Genomic DNA, 17715 nt, shown 5'->3' with positions numbered 1-17715 from the left:
AGAATTCTTCAATCAAGACCATTCATTCGATGGACCCGCATACCACAGCTAAGCAGATTATAGAGTGTAGATTGTGGACCAAGTTAAAGGGAAGAGAACCGGCTACTGTTCAGACCTCAAAGGTTATGTTTTTCTTTAATTTCCGAAACATTGATCCAGAAAAGGGCATATTCGTGGAACACAAGTAAATACCAAAGTACATTCTGATGGGTAATAGAGTCATTTTAGTACTTCGCTTTGGTGTGTCCGATCGTTGTATATAAAGGATCTACGTCACAGCTCCCAACCCAGAAAAAACTCTTATCTCTCCTTTTTCTATCTCTACCATTATCTCATCTGTGTGATTTTCGATCTTTCAATTCTTTCATCAAAAAATGGGTAGAAAATTCTTCGTTGGTGGTAACTGGAAATGTGTAAGTATCTATCTTGTGATGATCTTTAGATCCTACTTTGTTAAAGTGTTTGAATCTTTTAAATTGAGTATTGCTTGATCCGATCATTAATGTTGATCAATTTATCAAAAGATCTATAAATTTTTGATCCCGTTTCGTATTTTTTTGTTTTGTTAATTTTGATCTGTTTTCTGCAATGTGTTGGATGGATCGGTGGATCTTTACTCTAGTTTGAAATCTATATTATGATTCAGTTTTGATTGTTTTCTAAGCACTGTAACTGGTTGATCTATTGATGTGAAGTAGAGACAAGTAAAACTAAGAAGATATCAATTATGGAAGTAATATTTCACTTTTATAGAGCAATCGGTAATTGGATATTTCTGAACCTTTGTAATTCTAATTGAGTAATTGTGGAATTTCAGAATGGAACTGAGGACCAAGTGAAGAAGATTGTCGACACACTAAATGGTGCTGAAATTGCATCCCCAGATGTTGTTGGTGAGTGGATGTATTGATAGCCAATGGCAATGAGTTGGCAACATGGGTCTGAGAAGCTCAGTCCATCGACGAGTTGGGTCTATCCCGAAATCTCCAGACTCCATGGGATTTGCCATTGGTTGGATCCAAATCTTTACCGAGAAAAAAAAGAGTGGATGTATTGATAATGTTGTGACTTGTGACTATGCTATTACATTTGGTATCTCTAGAGATATTTAAATGTGGTTGGGAATGTTTTTTGTACAGATGTTGTGGTCAGTCCTCCATTTGTGTTCCTTACCTCGGCTAAAAGTTCATTGCGTCCTGAGATTCAAGTCGCTGCACAAAACTGCTGGGTAAAGAAAGGAGGTGCTTTCACTGGTGAAGTTAGGTATGCTTGTAGTCAGCCTTTGTGTGTTTGATTAACATAGAGCTCAGAATTTACACTAAGATAACCGCACTTCTAGGCAAGACATATTTCATTACAAATAGAAGTTACACCAAATTACCTGAAATTCTTTGTTCATATAATTGCTATATATCAATCATTGACTATTTGGAGCTGCCAAAAATCGTGTGCGTGATGTTGCTTAATCTTCTTACGTCATGCATTCATGTTTATCATGTTCTGGTCTGATACGTTAATACTAGTCAGTCTTTCCATGCATGAAAAAATAAAGCTCACATCCCTTGTTTACGCAGTGCTGAGATGCTTGCCAGTTTGAACATCCCCTGGGTTATTCTCGGCCACTCTGAAAGAAGGGCTTTGCTAAATGAATCAAATGAGGTAATTAGTTTTGCTCGCGCAGAAGCTGAATTGTTATTGTTATGTATAGCTCTTGTGGCGCAGCATCTTTTGCTTTGGTTTATCTTATATATAACACATTGATTGGATGCTTTTGGAATATGGTTATGCAGTTTGTCGGAGAGAAAGTTGCATACGCACTTTCTCAAGGGTTGAAGGTGATTGCTTGTGTCGGTGAGACTCTTGAACAACGAGAGGCGGGGCACACTATGACTGTTGTGGCTGAACAAACAAAAGCTATTGCAGGTACTTTCTTACCCCTAAATGCTAGCTACTACTTAAATGCTTTAAGTTAAACACTTGTCTCAACATTGTTGCTTCTTTACCTAATGGGGAATCATCATCTTGAAAATATGTTTGTTTTATGGTGTACTTCATTTTTATGTAGTTTGCCTCTAATTTATTTCATGTTGTAGCTCCCCCTTTCATAGTTATTTTGCTAATTCTGGTTTGTTAACAGACAAGGTTTCAAACTGGGCTGATGTTGTCTTGGCCTATGAACCTGTGTGGGCTATTGGAACCGGGAAGGTTGCAACTCCTGCTCAAGCTCAGGAAGTAAGTCCAATTTAGGATATCTTCTCTCTTTTTGAACTATCTATTTCTGTTTTCTAATTTTTGTTTTTTCCTATTTTTATTTTCTTAGGAATGTTTTGCTCTTTGACTTCTACTTTAATATGACACCTACCAACATCAAAGAAGTAACTGACATTGCTTCTTAGTACCTATATACTGATTGATCAGAGGCTGGAGAATATATGTTCATGGATAATGAAAAGTGACCTTGTTTTGGACCTCTTCTATTTTAGAACTAATAGATTCTGTTGGTTTCGTTTGCTCAATGATCCATCTATAAATCTGTAATAGTGGTTATAGTAATTTGGTTATTTGTTTCCACCTTTTCATATTAGTTACTATTCATGCAACAGGTGCACATGGAACTAAGGGAATGGCTTGCAAAGAATGTCAGTGCTGAAGTTGCTGCAACAACAAGGATTATCTATGGAGGTAATCCCGTTTTCCTGCATGCCATATCTTGCAAAAGATTTAGTGCTTAACAATCATATCCATTTTGTGATATTGTTGCAGGTTCTGTAACTGGTGCCAGTTGTAAGGAATTGGCCGGGCAACCAGATGTTGATGGATTTTTGGTAGGAGGTGCTTCTTTGAAGGTATGTTCTTCTTGGGATCTTCTTTTGTTTTTTCACTTCCATTCAAATATTTGCTTGCATTATGATATTTACTTCCTTTGTCCTTGTTCATTTCAGCCTGAATTCGTGAACATTATCAACGCTGCAACTGTGAAGAAGAATGCATAACTCATGATCTCGTGGGAGGAATAGATGGAGGAACACCAACTTTTCTTTATGTAGCTTTTTGGTGTATAAATTTCCCCTTTTAATTGATAAAAAAGTACTACCAACCTTTTTAGTGTTGCTGTGCTTGGAACTGGAACTGAACCAGCTGATGATTCTTAATTTGAATAAAATTTGAGAATCCTTTTTCCACTTAGATGTAAGCATGTCTATTTCCCGTTTCAATGTTCATGTCCCAGATCATTGCTTCTAAATATTTTCTTCTGATTTTGGTGGGATAATATTGCTTTAAATATTTTTTCTTCTGGTGGGATAATACTCTCCAATGGGAAGTTTTTTTTTTCCTCTTCTGGTTTTCACTGGTTGTCAGCTCAGAGTTTCTGGACCCTATATGCAAAAATATAGGGGACTGCCGGACTGGAACCATACTGCGCATAGCTTGAAAATATTTCTCCATGTTTACATATTTGCAGTTCTCTTCTATCAATGCTCAGCGGAAACTCCACTAAATATAAAGCTTGCTCAAAGGGGAAGCTCGAAATCATCCAATGGAAAGGGAAGTTCGAAATCATCCAATGGAACCTCAAGATATGAACATTCTTTTCTTTTCCTTTTAACAGTAAACTAGATTTGTGCATGTGCTATGCACCCGGCATATTTTCTCTTTTAATTTGGTGTGCGCGGGGTTTCGTCCCACCCCGTGGCCCGTCCCCGTAGCGATGTATTTTTGATTTAGTGTGCGTGGGGCTTCGTCCCGTTCCCGTGGCGATGTATTTTTGATTTGGCGAGTGCGGGGCTTCGCCCCTCCCCGTTGCGATTTATTTTTTATTTGGTGTGCGCGGGGCTTCGCCTCGTCCCGTGGAGGTGTATTTTTTATTTGGTGTGGCGGAGGCAATTACATTATATAGGTGGAAAATATGTACAAATTTTATTTGTTTATTCCTTTGAATTTGGTGTGCACGGGGCTTCGTCCTGCCCCGTGACAATGCATTTTTGATTTGGTGTGCGCGGAGATTTGCCCGCCGGTGGAGATGTATGTTTGGATTTGGTGTGGCGGAGCAAATACATTATATAGGTGGAGGACATGTATAAATTTTATTTATTTTTTGTTTTTATTTTTGCAGAAAATATGTGGATTTTTTTCCCCTTTATATATTAATTTGGAAAGAATAGTCCTAATACAGTAGTTACTCGATATCCAAATTGAATTTGGACTTGTATGAAATTCCAAACACGGTAAGTTATGGTTTCCTTTTAAGTTGTAAGTTTTGAACCAATCATACATTGCCAAGTGTCCTCACATAAATATTGTCACTTCATGAATTCCAAATTGAATTTGGTTTCCTTTCTTTCATCTTTTTTCTATTCTTTTTAAACCGGTCATACGTTGCCAAGTGTCAACACAAAAACGTTCGTTTCATAAAACTCATAAAGGCCTATCTCGGCCAATAAAAAACGAGAATCTCCTCACCGTTCAACGTGGGAATTTTATTCGTCTAGGCCTTTAAGTCTTTAGAATTTTGCAATAGACATCGTTCTGGCACCTATGTCAGCAAAGGCCCATTTTGTTGTCTTGGGCTGAGTATCGGGCTTTGCCAACATTGAAATAGATACCTATTATATGGGGTTTGACGATTTGGATTTGGTTTTGAGAGCTTTTATGGATTCAAATGTCTTAAATGTGACGAGGGGAGACCTAATCTATCAAAAATACAAAAAAAATATCCCTTAGTTATTAATCTAATTAAAAACAAAAACTTAAATATAAAACAAACCCAATTTTCTTCCACCAGTGCTTCTTTTTCTCTATAGAGCTTCTTCACCTTCTTTCATTTTTCCTTCTTCAACGGTAATCGTAATTATTAAATTTATTCATTATTGATTAAACCGATTATAAGGGCATCAATAATGACCTAATCATGTAAGAACCGAACAAAAAATTCATTGCATGAGAACGATAGATTTTATCAAATTCGAGATTTAGAATTCAGTTTCAGAACCCCATATAATTGGGAAATTCAAGATTTTAACCGTAAGTCAATTCCACGGCTAGTGGTATATAGTTTCCCAACTACGATTTCCATCATCGGCGTAATATTTCTAAATATAATCGAATTATTAGGTTAGAATTAGTGATACTTTAGTTCTAAACTTCCAACCTTACATAGTTTGGAAGTTTTACTTGCCTACTGTAAGTAAATTTCACAGAAAAATTCATACCCGATTTTTCCAACCGTAGGTGCATTTTTTCAATTGTATGTTACCCTGAGTTTGTCTACGGTTGGGAGTTTCCAACCATATATGTTTTTATGGGTTTGTTTACATACCGTAGGTCAAATTTTTAAAACAAAACTTGAACTTTACTTTCCCAATGTAGGTAGCATAACTACCCTTATTTCCCAACTTTAACTGGCCTGAGATCGTGTATATTATGCTTATTCAACCATATGTAGTGCTTACGTTTAGGTTTCACAATCGTAGGTTAAATTTTCATATTTTTTTTTGATTTTCAAACATTAACTATAAATCAAATTATTAGTCTAATCTAATCACTAACCTTATTTAGTTTAGTTAATTTAATCGTTAGCACTAATTAATTGGGGATTAACAAAATAGTAGGATAAAGGGTTTCAGAAATTACTATTGATGACCCGATTTTTTAATCTTATGAGCTTTTGGAACCAAAAACTTGGAGCCCTGTAGGTTTCTTAAAGTTACTTGCATGATATTAGATCTACAAGATTAACAACTAAAAGAACAAGTTTAAATTGCTTAATTTACACTACCAGTTGAACTTCTACCGAGTGTCGTGATGATACCTTTGCCATGCACATAAAAACACGCGACCAACCATCAAAGTTCAATTAGTAGTACGAAAAGGTATTGGTTCAAGAAATAAATTGAGATTTGGGAGACGTCGAAGTGACATTATTGGAAGAAATATAATGAGAATAAGATAACAGTTGTTTACAATGAAAGGTCAAGATGGCATATATTTTTTCCCTCTTCCTAACCGCTTAACCTAAGGCGATTCTGAGGCGATTTTCGGAATTTCATCTGGAGTTTAATTCTAGTTAATCCGCTGCAGATTTCAGGCCATTGATAACTCTTTATGTCCAGAGTTTGATTTACTTTTTATATATGTTTGCTCATTTACTTTTTATTGTTTTATTTTTTACGATTTATTTATTTATTTTTTTCAATTTCCTTTTGTTAGGATGTCTTGTCTAAATAAATTTATTTCTCTATAAAAAATTGATTTATGTGTTTTGTACTTCTCAATTCTAATCATGTATTTTGTTGGCTTGATTTCATCCAAATGAAATTCTAATCTTGGTATATATCTCAAAGTATCTAGCGCAACATGTATTTCTAATATGGGTTTCTGGTAAGCATGCTTATATTAACTCCGGTCTTATCAAGCGTGTAGCTTTCTTTAGTTCTACAGATTTTTCCTTTTTAAGAAACTCTCTTCACACCGAATTTTTTGTTTTTTCCCACTGATTCCGAATGCTTCTTTCCGGAAATACTCAATTACCCACATCACATCTCAAATGGGAAGTTCATCTTTGAAAGGTCGAGTGGTAATTCATCATGATGTTGACATAGAAGAAGGAATTGATAACTAGCCTAACAATTTTATATAGAAGGTCATGAATGAAGATACAATGTCGGTAAAAGTTGTTGAAACTGCTGCCAAGAGATTTTGGAAAAATGTTGAAGAATTTCGTTTTAATTACCATGACAAGTATATATACATCATTAAATTGGAAAATGATGTTGATAAGCAGTTTATTCTTAAGAAAAGGTTCTCTTTATTTAGTGGATTTCTGATAATCATGTGGCATTAGGATCCAACAATAGGCGCAAATCATGCTAGACTGGACTCATGTGGTGGACGAATTTGAGCTTTGGAATCAACTACAAGAATTCCAAACAAGATCCTTTGCTGAGAAGATGAGAAGGCTGACGGGAATGGTATGTAAAGTTGATCCACCAAATGGTATTGCTATAAAACAAAAAAAAGGTTACTGCTACTACTCAAATGTCAATGAATACCCCTTGGAGAAGAGCTATTATAGTATAAAGAATAAATAGTACGGAGGTTAGAGTTATATTTCACTATCTTAATCAACCATTTAAAATTTGTCCTAACTATTATGTTCTTAATTATAATTGGAGACGGTGTGTGTTAATTGTTAATCAACTAATGGATGAACTTAGTATTCTTAATATATTTTCAAGGGGGTCCATCCGAAGGACCTTATGATGCTTTTCGGGGATCTTCAAAGTAACTTACGGTGGAAGAATCTAGTCAAGCACCAATGACGGATCCTTCTCAGAGCATGGTTGATCCCGTAGGTAGCAAGTTCCCTAGAAGTGGATGAAACTATTTAAGGGGTTTATATTGAAAGTAATAAGCAGTGAGAAACTAATGAAACACATGGTTACGATGTTGGGAGCAATGAGCAGGTTTTTATCCGCTTTATTATCTTCAGTTTTATCCATTGATATGGTTTCTGCATTAGAGGGTATTTTCTTTATTTACAAGTCATATATCTGTTCATCTGCATATATTTCTTTTGGGGTTATTTTTTTTAGGGGTAGTCATTACTGGTTTCTATACTAAGTTGATAAAATTTCTCTATCGAATGTTGTTCAAAATATTTCTTAGAGTATAACATGCACTAGATCTTAATTGGTGATGTTAATACAACTTTAGCAAACACTGACAAAGTGGGAGATACTAGCAGTTCTAATAAAAAATATTTTTATGTTATTCGGATTATTCGAAATATGAGTTTAACATATGTTATTTGGTCTCGTAACCCTCATATTTGGTCTAACCATAAACAAGGAGACCAACTAATAAAGTTTAGATTAGATAGGGGAGTAGGAAATTCTTTTTGGCATGAACATCTTCCAGATGCACAATTGCCTAATTTAATTCATGTAGGCCGAGATCATGCTCTCTAGTTCTTCAAGTTAGTAATATTTTCACTCAATGAACTAGAAGGACTTTTAGAATTTTCAAACATTGGTTTGTATATAAATAATGTCATAATGTTATTGTTAATGTTTGGAAATCTCATAATTATTATTTAACATCTAATATCCTTCGTAATAAACTTGTTGTTATACAAGAAGCATTGGAAGATTAGGGGAAGCTTATGTAATGACCCGTCCCTCCACCTATACTGTCCCACTTATCCACTGCGGTTATACGAAAGTGTGGGGTTTTAACGGGCATCGATGTGGTTATCTAGCAGAAACTTCCCAGGAGATCACCCATCCATGGGTTACTCCCGCCCGAGCACGCTTAATAGTAGAGTTTCTGCCAACTGTGGAGCCAATTGTGCTGAAAAAACCTCGGTGTTAGGAAAGGACAAACCATTACTTATATTCCAGTCGGCGAACCTTACCTGTCGAATCAGGGTATTACAATACTACCACCTTACATTGGAGTCGTTCTCGACTCCGAAATATATATACAAGCCCACATCTCCAACGTTTCCTGCCCGAGCACGCTTAACTGAGAAGTTTTTTTCCACAACTCAGTCAAGTGAACCCATCAGGCTTCGGTGTTAGGAAAGGAAAAACCATTACTTATATTCCATTCAGCCAACCACCGCCGAATATCAGGGTATTACAACTTATTTTTGGAAGTATTTATGGGGAAATAAATAATCTTAATTACCAGTTGCAATCTCTAGTTGAATCTAATTCTCAAGCTGAGCTCAAACCTCAGTATAAGCGACTAAATATTGGACTTTCTCATTGGGATTACGTGAATAATCAACATGTTAGACAGATTTATAGGGATAATTGTTTTGCTTATGAAGATCAAATACCAAGTATATTCAAGGAAATTAATCATATAGCTTCATTGCAAAATTATTTAGGAATCTAGTGCAAGGAAATGATGCAATTAGATGCTTTATTAGTTGGTCATTTTCAATATATTACCACCTATTCTCATCCTGATAGAAATTCTCAGTTAATTGAAGTAATTAGTCCATGCATTTCTTTTGAAGGTAACATTTGTTACAAATCCCTAGTATTGATGAGATAAAAGTTTTTATTACTCAATTACCTTCATGGAAGGCAACTGGGCCTGATGGATTCCAAACTAGATTTTATAAATTCAGTTGGTATATTATGGAGAAGGAAATTATTTTCGTGGTGCAAGAATTTTTTAAAACTCAAGGGTTTGATACTAGTACGAAATTTACTTATCAAACTCTGGTTCCCCATGTTGAATATCCTTCGACTCATATTAATTTTAGGCCTATTTGTTTGTGTAATTCAAACTTATAAAATAATACCTAAACTATTGGTCAATCACATGAAACCTATCAAATTTAAGATTATATCTCCATATCAGGTAGCTTTCATCTAGGGTAGGTGCATTCAACATAAAATAGTATTAGGTTATGAGTTACTAGATACTACCGCTACAAAAAAAAACTTATATATACAATCAAGAACATCCGTCTACACGAAAAAGTGGTCGGCAAAGTCTAAGGGAACATAGGACTCCAACACACACGAAACTCAGTTAAGAATAATTTCTTCCCACTAATTTTTTGAAACTAGAAATATTTGTGATCTTCCAATGTTTCCACAACAATATAGCAAGTGTATAAATATGTAAGTAGCAATGTATGTGAATCCAAATTATTCTAGGAACCAAAAAAGTAAGTTAGACGCGATGTGCGTGAACCCACATTTGGTTTTGCAACCACAAAAGTCATGGACGCTGTTGAGATTATTAGTCCTACATTGTTGGGTTATTTAAGATCTTGCGGTTTACAATCTCTTAGGGCCTCTCCACTCATTGCCATTGGTTGTGAGTTGGATGCCCGTATTCTAATATGTTATCACAACCAAGCCCTGTATGAGATGTGAGACCCAGTAAGACCCAAGAAGGCAGGGCAACCATACAGCGGTCCATATAAGGTGTGGAGCTACCCACTTATTGCGAATTGGTTTTGAGTTGGATGCTCGTATTCTAACATGGTATCAGAGCCAGGCCCCTCTCAACACTATCCATGTCCATCAGTTCTTTCAGTTCAATGTTCCGTGGTTTCCGTGCCACCCATCAGTCAGTATAGTCCAGTCAGCGGCTGTCAAACCCATCAATTCTGTTCAATATAGCCCTAGTCGTTGAGGGGGGGTGTTAAATATTACCACATCGCGTAAGGAAACCTAGGTTCCATGCTTAATAATCCATGGGTAACCCTAACCTTGCAAGCCGGTTTTCGAGGTTAGTTAGGCTCGATGATTCCTAACATGGTATCAGAGCAGGCTATTTGCACGAGTCGTTGACCGCGCCTTTACTCCACGTCACCTGATTTATTGTCCACGTGTTAGACCCAACGAGGCTACACGTGAGGGGGCGTGTTGAGATTATTAGTCCCACATTTTTGGGTTATTTAAGATCCTGCGGTTTATAATCTCTTAGGGCCTCTCCACTCATTGCCAATTGGTTGTGAGTTGGATGCCTGTATTCTAATATGTTAGCATAGCTAAGCCCTGTATGAGATGTGAGACCCAGTAAGACCCAAGAAGGCAGGGAAACCATACAACGGTCCATATAAAGTGTGGATCTACTCCACTTATTGCCAATTGGTTTTGAGTTGGATACTCGTATTCTAAAAGACGCGATATATGTCAACCCGCAGTATATGGCCACCACACCAATACTATATATATGATATATGTTAACCCACATTTGTTCGGACGCCGACCTTAAACACGATGTATGTGAACCTGCATTTGGTTTTGTAAACACAAAAGTACCGTGGACGTGATGTATGTGAACCCATGTTTGTTTGACCACTATAAAAATATCATGGACGCGATGTATGTCAAACCACACTTTATTGTCCACCACCAAAGTACCATGGACAGGATGAACATCGACATGCATTTTTTTTGATAACCAAAAAGATATGTCATACGTAATGGAGTATTCAACATGTGTGTGCCAACAAGATATATGGAATAGTAGGTAAGCACCTTGTCAACACCAACATCTCAAGCAAAAAATAAAATCAGTGGTTACGCATTCGAACCACTAGGTCTACTAACTACAATCAATATACTTGAGCACTGTAGCAAGGACAACCCATCCCTACATTGGCATGAATGACAACAAGGGACACACGTATCTTGCAAAAACTCAAGACATTCTAACAGACCAAATCAATTTAGGTTTCAACTTTGGTACTTCCATTCTGGAATATGTGAATCCTAACTTTTGAAAACTTACTATTAGAGCACTACTCGGTCGAATTTGCATGTTCTGCTATCTCAAGCTTGTCGCCAGTGTTAGATGCACAAAACCATATCTTGATTTCTAGTTTACTGAAGTCAGGTCTCGGACTAGGATTAAAGTATGGTAGTTGAGTATCAGACATCACTGAATGACTCTCAGAGATTGAAACTGAAGATCAAACGAAGACATTTTGAGAACTTCATCGACAAAGAGGTGTGTGAAGATTGAACCATCCTATTTACTCACAATATATACCATTTTATCTTTACGAGGTTATGTCGTACGATTTTAGTAGATTTAATATTACAAATAAAAAAAATTCGAGTGAAGCTTGTCTTGATAAAATCTCTCGAGATATGATTTAAGCAATAGAGCTCCTTAACAATCTTGGTTAAGAATAATTTATTGTTTATGAACTATCTTTGTTTCAAGTTGATCATTTGGAAATTGCCCAAACAGTAATTTCATATTTATAACGATTGAAAATGTTTCAAATTGCTTAAAGAGAGTTTTCAAAACTATTGAGATTCTGGACACATGGTAGATACGCATATCCAGTACGCGCGTAAACTAGACATCTGAGTTATGGAACAAGGTAGGTACGGATTCCCAATACGTGTACCCTAAGGTTATGAGTTCGTGAAAAATTGGGGAGGTACACATACCCCAAGGACTTGAGTTCGAGAACGTCTAAGGGTACACATACCGAGTACGCGTACCCTAGCATCCCGATTTCACGGATCCATGTGTATCCATACGCATACCTACTCAGTACGAACTAAAAAAATGCTCATAAACTATTTCTAAATTCCGTTTGACATTGATACGACTCTCATAAACGCTTTTAAGACAACTTCGATAACTAAATAAGTTTGTGTTTGTGAATCATGGTTTAAGTCTTGAGTATCATCGAACACAATTATTCTTATAAGTTCTTAAGGAATGTGTTAGAGCACTTCTCGGTCGAGATCTCATGCGTTGCTATCTCAAGCATGTTTGTCAATTTTAGTGATCAAAACTATAAGTCTTGATTTCTAGTCTACTATTAGCTAAGTCTCGGACTAGGATAGAAAGTGTAGTTGAGCTCTAGACTCCGTGTCGATCATCATACAAAGACGAAGAACTACTCAAGCAACTGGTGGAACTTCATCGACTAAAAGATATGTGGAGACTTGAACTTATCTATCACTTAAAAGTCTATCTACTCTATCTCCTATCTTGAGACAAAAGTCGTATTGATATATAGACTATGATTATACATGTTGAGGGGTGATTTTAGGTTTGAGGTTCTGCCCGTCCTAGCTAGCCAAATGACCTCACTTTACCAAGAATAGTAAGAGAGGGAGTTGTCCTTCCATTGTACCTTGTCCTTCTTTATATAGACTTTCCAAAAGCCCTTTCCTTTTATGACATCATGCCATGTGTCCTAAACTCCTTTAATTACTACTAATGTCATTCCTTCTCTAATAAAACCCCTCTTTTTCCTCTTAATTTTTCCATTATCCCTTCCATTTCATGGACACTTTCTTGGTGGACTTGGGCTTTAGTCCCCAAGTCCCCATTTCTCATGTTGGGTTTGCCTCCCTTTTGAGGGAACACTATCCCCACTAAGGGGTAATATTTTTCATGTATCAATATTTTACATTGTCCTTCTATATATAGACTTTTCAAAAGCCCCTTTCTTTTATGATACCATGCCATCATGGGCGATGTTTAGCCTCCCGTCGTGCATATTTCGGTTTCCGTCGGTTGCCATTCCTTCCGCATAACTTCCACGTTCTGTCCCTGAGATTCTGTATATATAGGGGTATCAGTTTGTTTCCCCTTTATCTCTCTTCTTCTTCCCTTGTTTCGAACATACCCATACACTCGCCATGTCTAGCAGTTCCACCAGTAGTTTGTCCGAAGAGTCTAGTGAATCTGAAGGAACCATGAACGTAGGTTCCGAGGAGACTGAGTACTCGGATCAAGACGATATTCTATTACCTGCCCCGACAGATGGTATATCATACTCAATCACGGAGTTTACGAGCAGGTCTGCTCTGAAACGTGCGCTGATACTAAGAGAGCTTCGTGGAAGTAAGCACGTTTTTCCTCTTGATGATATCTTAGTCCCTTGCCTTCTAAACCCTCCTGTATTACATTATCCTTTCTCTCCTGGATGGCTCATGCGACCCGAGTCGGAGGCTATAAACGCCTTTGTGTTCAAAACGGTGCCGCGGATGGCCATTCATCGTGGCGACTATAATATTCCCCTTATCGATATCCGGTCCAAATCAAAGACTCATCCAGTATGGCCACATTGGGCATCCCGTATATGCCCCAATCCTATTCACGCGGCTGCTCTTCGTAGAGCGGGCATTGATGAGGCTATAAACTCGTATCTTAAACGGGAAGTGAAGAGGTGCATACGTGACATAACACGGCTCGTTTGTCGCTGGGCTCATCCCGTTCATACCCTCTTTACATCATGAGGGGAAGAAACCATCGTTTTAGAGGATGTGGTCTCCCTTACAGGTTTACCAATCCATGGTAGTCATTCATACGATGTGACTTCTGTCTACGGAGCGCTCAATGACGAGGACAAAGAGTTGTGCGCTTATTTGCTGAAATGTAAGGATGATTCTCGTCGTGAATTGGTACAGAAAGACCAGGTGCCACAGAGGAAAAGTGATATCAAGAACGCTGCCGGCTTAGACAAGAAAGGGGGGTCTACGTCCGCTGTGAAGGGGAAGTCTAAGTGGGTTGAAGAGAAGAAAGTTCCTTCGACGCGTCCAACAGGCGAGTGACTACTATCTAGCTCTATCCGCGCCTATGAGGCGATTCATGGCTCATCGACTCCAACATAATCTGATCCTGAATGGGTCATTAAAACCAATCGTCGTGCTTCTTTTCCTCTTTGGTTGAATTACTGGTCTCCGCGGATAGTTGATGGGAAAGTTCTTCCACCTAAGCGAAAAGAGAAAAACCTCAGCGCAGAATTAGCCGCTTTCATCTTATTTTGGCTTTGTCACGATGTGTTTGAATACAGTCCCCATGATACTATTAAAGGCAAGCCCGTACCAATTGCGGTTTTGCTATCCCGCGGTGTTTCTTTCCCGCTTGCACCAATGTTCCTAGGTGGTCTGTATCGCCATATTGATTTGTTCTGTCAGGACCTTCAGACGGTAGGCTCATCTCACAAGATTGATACCTATATCCCGGCTTCCTTCATGCAAGCTTGGTATCGGGAGCATGTTCCTCCATGCACGCCTGATCCTAATGAGTTAGCGATTCATCGTGAGGAGGATGTTGGGCAAGACGATGGTTCGGTCAAGAGGCTTCCCATTGTTTACGGCTACCCACGGATGGCTCTTTGGAATCTGAAGCGAAAAATACCTAAGGGAAACCTTGGCAAGCACTTGGACGTGGCTAAGGATTTTGAACCATTTCCTTACCAAGACGGTCGATCGGGTCCGGCACATTATGATTTCACTGCAGCTTTTGACGCGGAGTTGGATTCGAAAAATCTTTTATCAGAGGTAGACTTTGATTCGGCGATGGCCATGCTGCCTGGTTTCATCCCTGGTTGCTATGCTGGTAAGTTCATTGCTATGTCTTACAACCCTGATCGTGCAGCTCGGAAAGTTGGGCTTGAGCAAGGGGTTCCCTATAGGTTTCCTCCTTTGGAAAGCTCTGACATTGGGGATGTCATCGCTAGCTTCGACCGTTATGTTTTCAAAGGAGCGATCCATCTATCTGATCGAGGAATCAATTTTATATTCAAGCAGCCTATCCCCATGCGTCCTTTAGCGGTTACCGAAAGGGCCCACGAGTACCATGATTTCTTACGGCGCCGAGCTTTGAATTTTCTTTTGTGCGAATCGTCTCCTCCTCGTGACTTGTCAGTTCAGGACCTTCGAGCACTTCATACATTTGGTCGAATTAAACTTGATGATGTTGCACCTGCTGAATATCGCCTTGTTCCATCCAACAAAGGTCGCTCCTTAGAGCCCTTAGTGACTTCTTGGGATCCTCCTGAGAGTCATGAGCCTGTGAAGCCGAAGAGAGGGACATTTTCCGATCGTAAGCCTCCGCAAATAGATGTGAGATCGTATGCTATCCCTTTAGCGCCGCGGGTACTTGTTGTCTCTTTTGCTTTGCATTTCCGTTATCCATTGTTACGCCTCCCCCTTATTTTGATGAAATGAGTGGCGAGAATTACTTTCTCAGGAATCTCCTCTTTCCAATCGCCTAGGGTGGAAGCCCCCTTCTTACGTGATGGAAGAATACCTGAACATGCCCGAATGTGATTGTACTGAGAGGAGTCTAAGGAAGAAAGCCAGGCGAGAGGCATCCCAGTTGTCTGATCCACGCCCTTGTTTTTCTGCTAATACCTCGTCCTTGTAGCCTCAACAGAGCCATCGGAGGAGCACGTCACAGCCTCCTCTGGGTGCAAGTAACAGCCCAACCCCTTCATTTGTAGACCAGTTGAGGAATATAGGGGTTAGCCTTCCAAAAAGAGCTGGTTGGGTATCTCCGCGCCTTCATATATCGTCAGTTCATCCACTTCGGGCTGAAACTGTCCATGGAAGGGGCGAACTTCCGGTGTCTCTTAGTGTCGTTCTGCAATCAATGAGCTCATCTGGTTCCAGCCGGTCGGTTTTTGGTGGATCCTCATCCCACGTGGCATTAACCGTTAATGATCATGCAGGTGACTTCATATTGAATACGTGTCTTCGTTCTTATTATTCCTTTCTCTTTATCCCTCTCTCCTTTTTTTTCCTTCTCATAAATCTAAGTTGTTTTTGCAATAGTGCTCATTTCTCATTTGTCAGGATCCTCTAGTGACTCTGAGTCGTCTTCTAGTTCCTCCGCGTCTCGCTCGAAAGCCGTTGATATTCCTCCAGATTCATCAATTCCTGAGGTTAGTCCCTTCCCTTCTCTTTTGCTTGTGCTTATTTATCGTTACTTTCTTTTGTTGACATATCGTCGTTGGCGCCAGGATATAGGTAAGAAGCGCCAAGAGACTGTTAATCCTGACATCGATGGCGTGTTGATGGTAGTCCCTGACAGCGATGAGTCTTCTAAACGCGCTAGGATGGATGGTGGTGGTTTGTCCACCCTTTCAAAGAAGCAAACTGATGCTCTTGTTTCTGATATACCAACCATCCTTGTTGTGTCGGAAGACTATGAATATACGCGGTTTTGTTTCCCTTTGGTGGTGAGTGCCGCCGAAGCTGGAGTAGACCCTGCTACCCATGCCCTCGTCCATGACTTCTGGGTTCCAACTGTTTTTGATGCCGCTTATAGGGACATTGTCGAGCATGGTGGTGGTCATATGGCGAAGGAGGGTCTACTGGACATTCGCCTTTTGTGATATATGACTAGGAATCTTTTGGAAGTTGCGGACCATCTTACGCGCGTAGGGGATGATCATGTTGATGCAGCGATGTTACGTGGCCGGGAAACTGTTGTGCAATCTGCGCTTAATGTTAAGTTCCTGACAATGTGGTTGGAGGAGCTGTTGGTAAAGGTGATGGGCCGTAATGACCCTCGTGGTCGGCTTACGAGTCAAATTTCTCAGTTGGAGGGGGAGCTCAAGAAGTGCCCGGAGACAACTTCTAGCAAGAAGGTGGTTCCGAACCTGTTACTTGCTGATGTTGGAGTAGCTAATGACGAGGTGTTACGGGCTGAGACCGCAGAAGCGACAGTTCGCGCTGAGCTTGAGAAGAAACGACAAGAGTTGGATATGCTCTAATTTGCTTGAAGCGCTTCGTCCTTGTGTTGGTTTTCCTTTCATTTTCCTTTGTTGAACTTGTCTTTCAGGTGCCATGTTTGTTGTTGTTTGTTTGTTTTGGATTGTGAGATATTTTGTGGTGTTTGATTAATTGTTTATGTTATTGGTATTTTATTATCCTTGATTAATTCCTTTGGCTGTTTATAATTCTCCTTTCTTATTATTGGGTGGTGTGTGAGGTTAGGCGAGTGTTTTCGTCCTCCTCCTTCCCCCTTTTTTTTTTTTAATTTATTTATTTAAGTATGTAGTTTGCTGGGCAGCTACTCCCCTCCCTCCTTTTATTATAGGGAAGCAATGAGAAAAGCGGGCGTTAGTAAAACGCGCCTACTCCCCCCCCTTTTTTTATTTCAAAAGAGTGTTGGGTAAGTTATGCGTTAGTAAAACGCGCCCACTCTGTCGTCCAGGTGCCTTTGGCTTTCCTGAGATTCTTGTGGATTTGTAAGTCCACCAGGCGCCCTTGGCTGACCTGAGACCTTTTGTAAATTTGTCAGTCAATCAGGCGCCCTTGGCTGACCTGAGACCTTTTGTAGATTTGTCCGTCAATCAGGCGCCCTTGGATGACCTGAGACCTTTTGTAGATTTGTCAGTCGATCAGGCGCCCTTGGCTGTCCTGAGACCTTTTGTAGATTTGTCAGTCGATCAGGCGCCCTTGGCTGACCTGAGAC

General features: G+C 39.2%; 1 protein-coding gene across 1 annotated transcript; it reads left to right on the top strand.

The window, feature by feature from the left end:
- Positions 1 to 256: 256 nt before the first annotated feature.
- LOC113322391 (triosephosphate isomerase, cytosolic) lies at positions 257 to 3242 on the top strand. The gene is made up of 9 exons (XM_026570465.1): positions 257 to 413; positions 818 to 893; positions 1140 to 1263; positions 1575 to 1659; positions 1791 to 1923; positions 2138 to 2232; positions 2604 to 2682; positions 2764 to 2846; positions 2943 to 3242. Exons 1-9 carry the CDS (start codon positions 375 to 377, stop codon positions 2991 to 2993), a joined length of 765 nt encoding a protein of 254 aa, XP_026426250.1. The 5' UTR covers positions 257 to 374; the 3' UTR covers positions 2994 to 3242.
- Positions 3243 to 17715: the final 14473 nt, after the last annotated feature.

Source organism: Papaver somniferum, chromosome 11, assembly GCF_003573695.1.
Source record: "Papaver somniferum cultivar HN1 chromosome 11, ASM357369v1, whole genome shotgun sequence".
NCBI lineage: Eukaryota > Viridiplantae > Streptophyta > Magnoliopsida > Ranunculales > Papaveraceae > Papaver > Papaver somniferum.
This window is presented reverse-complemented; position numbering and strand designations above follow the sequence as displayed.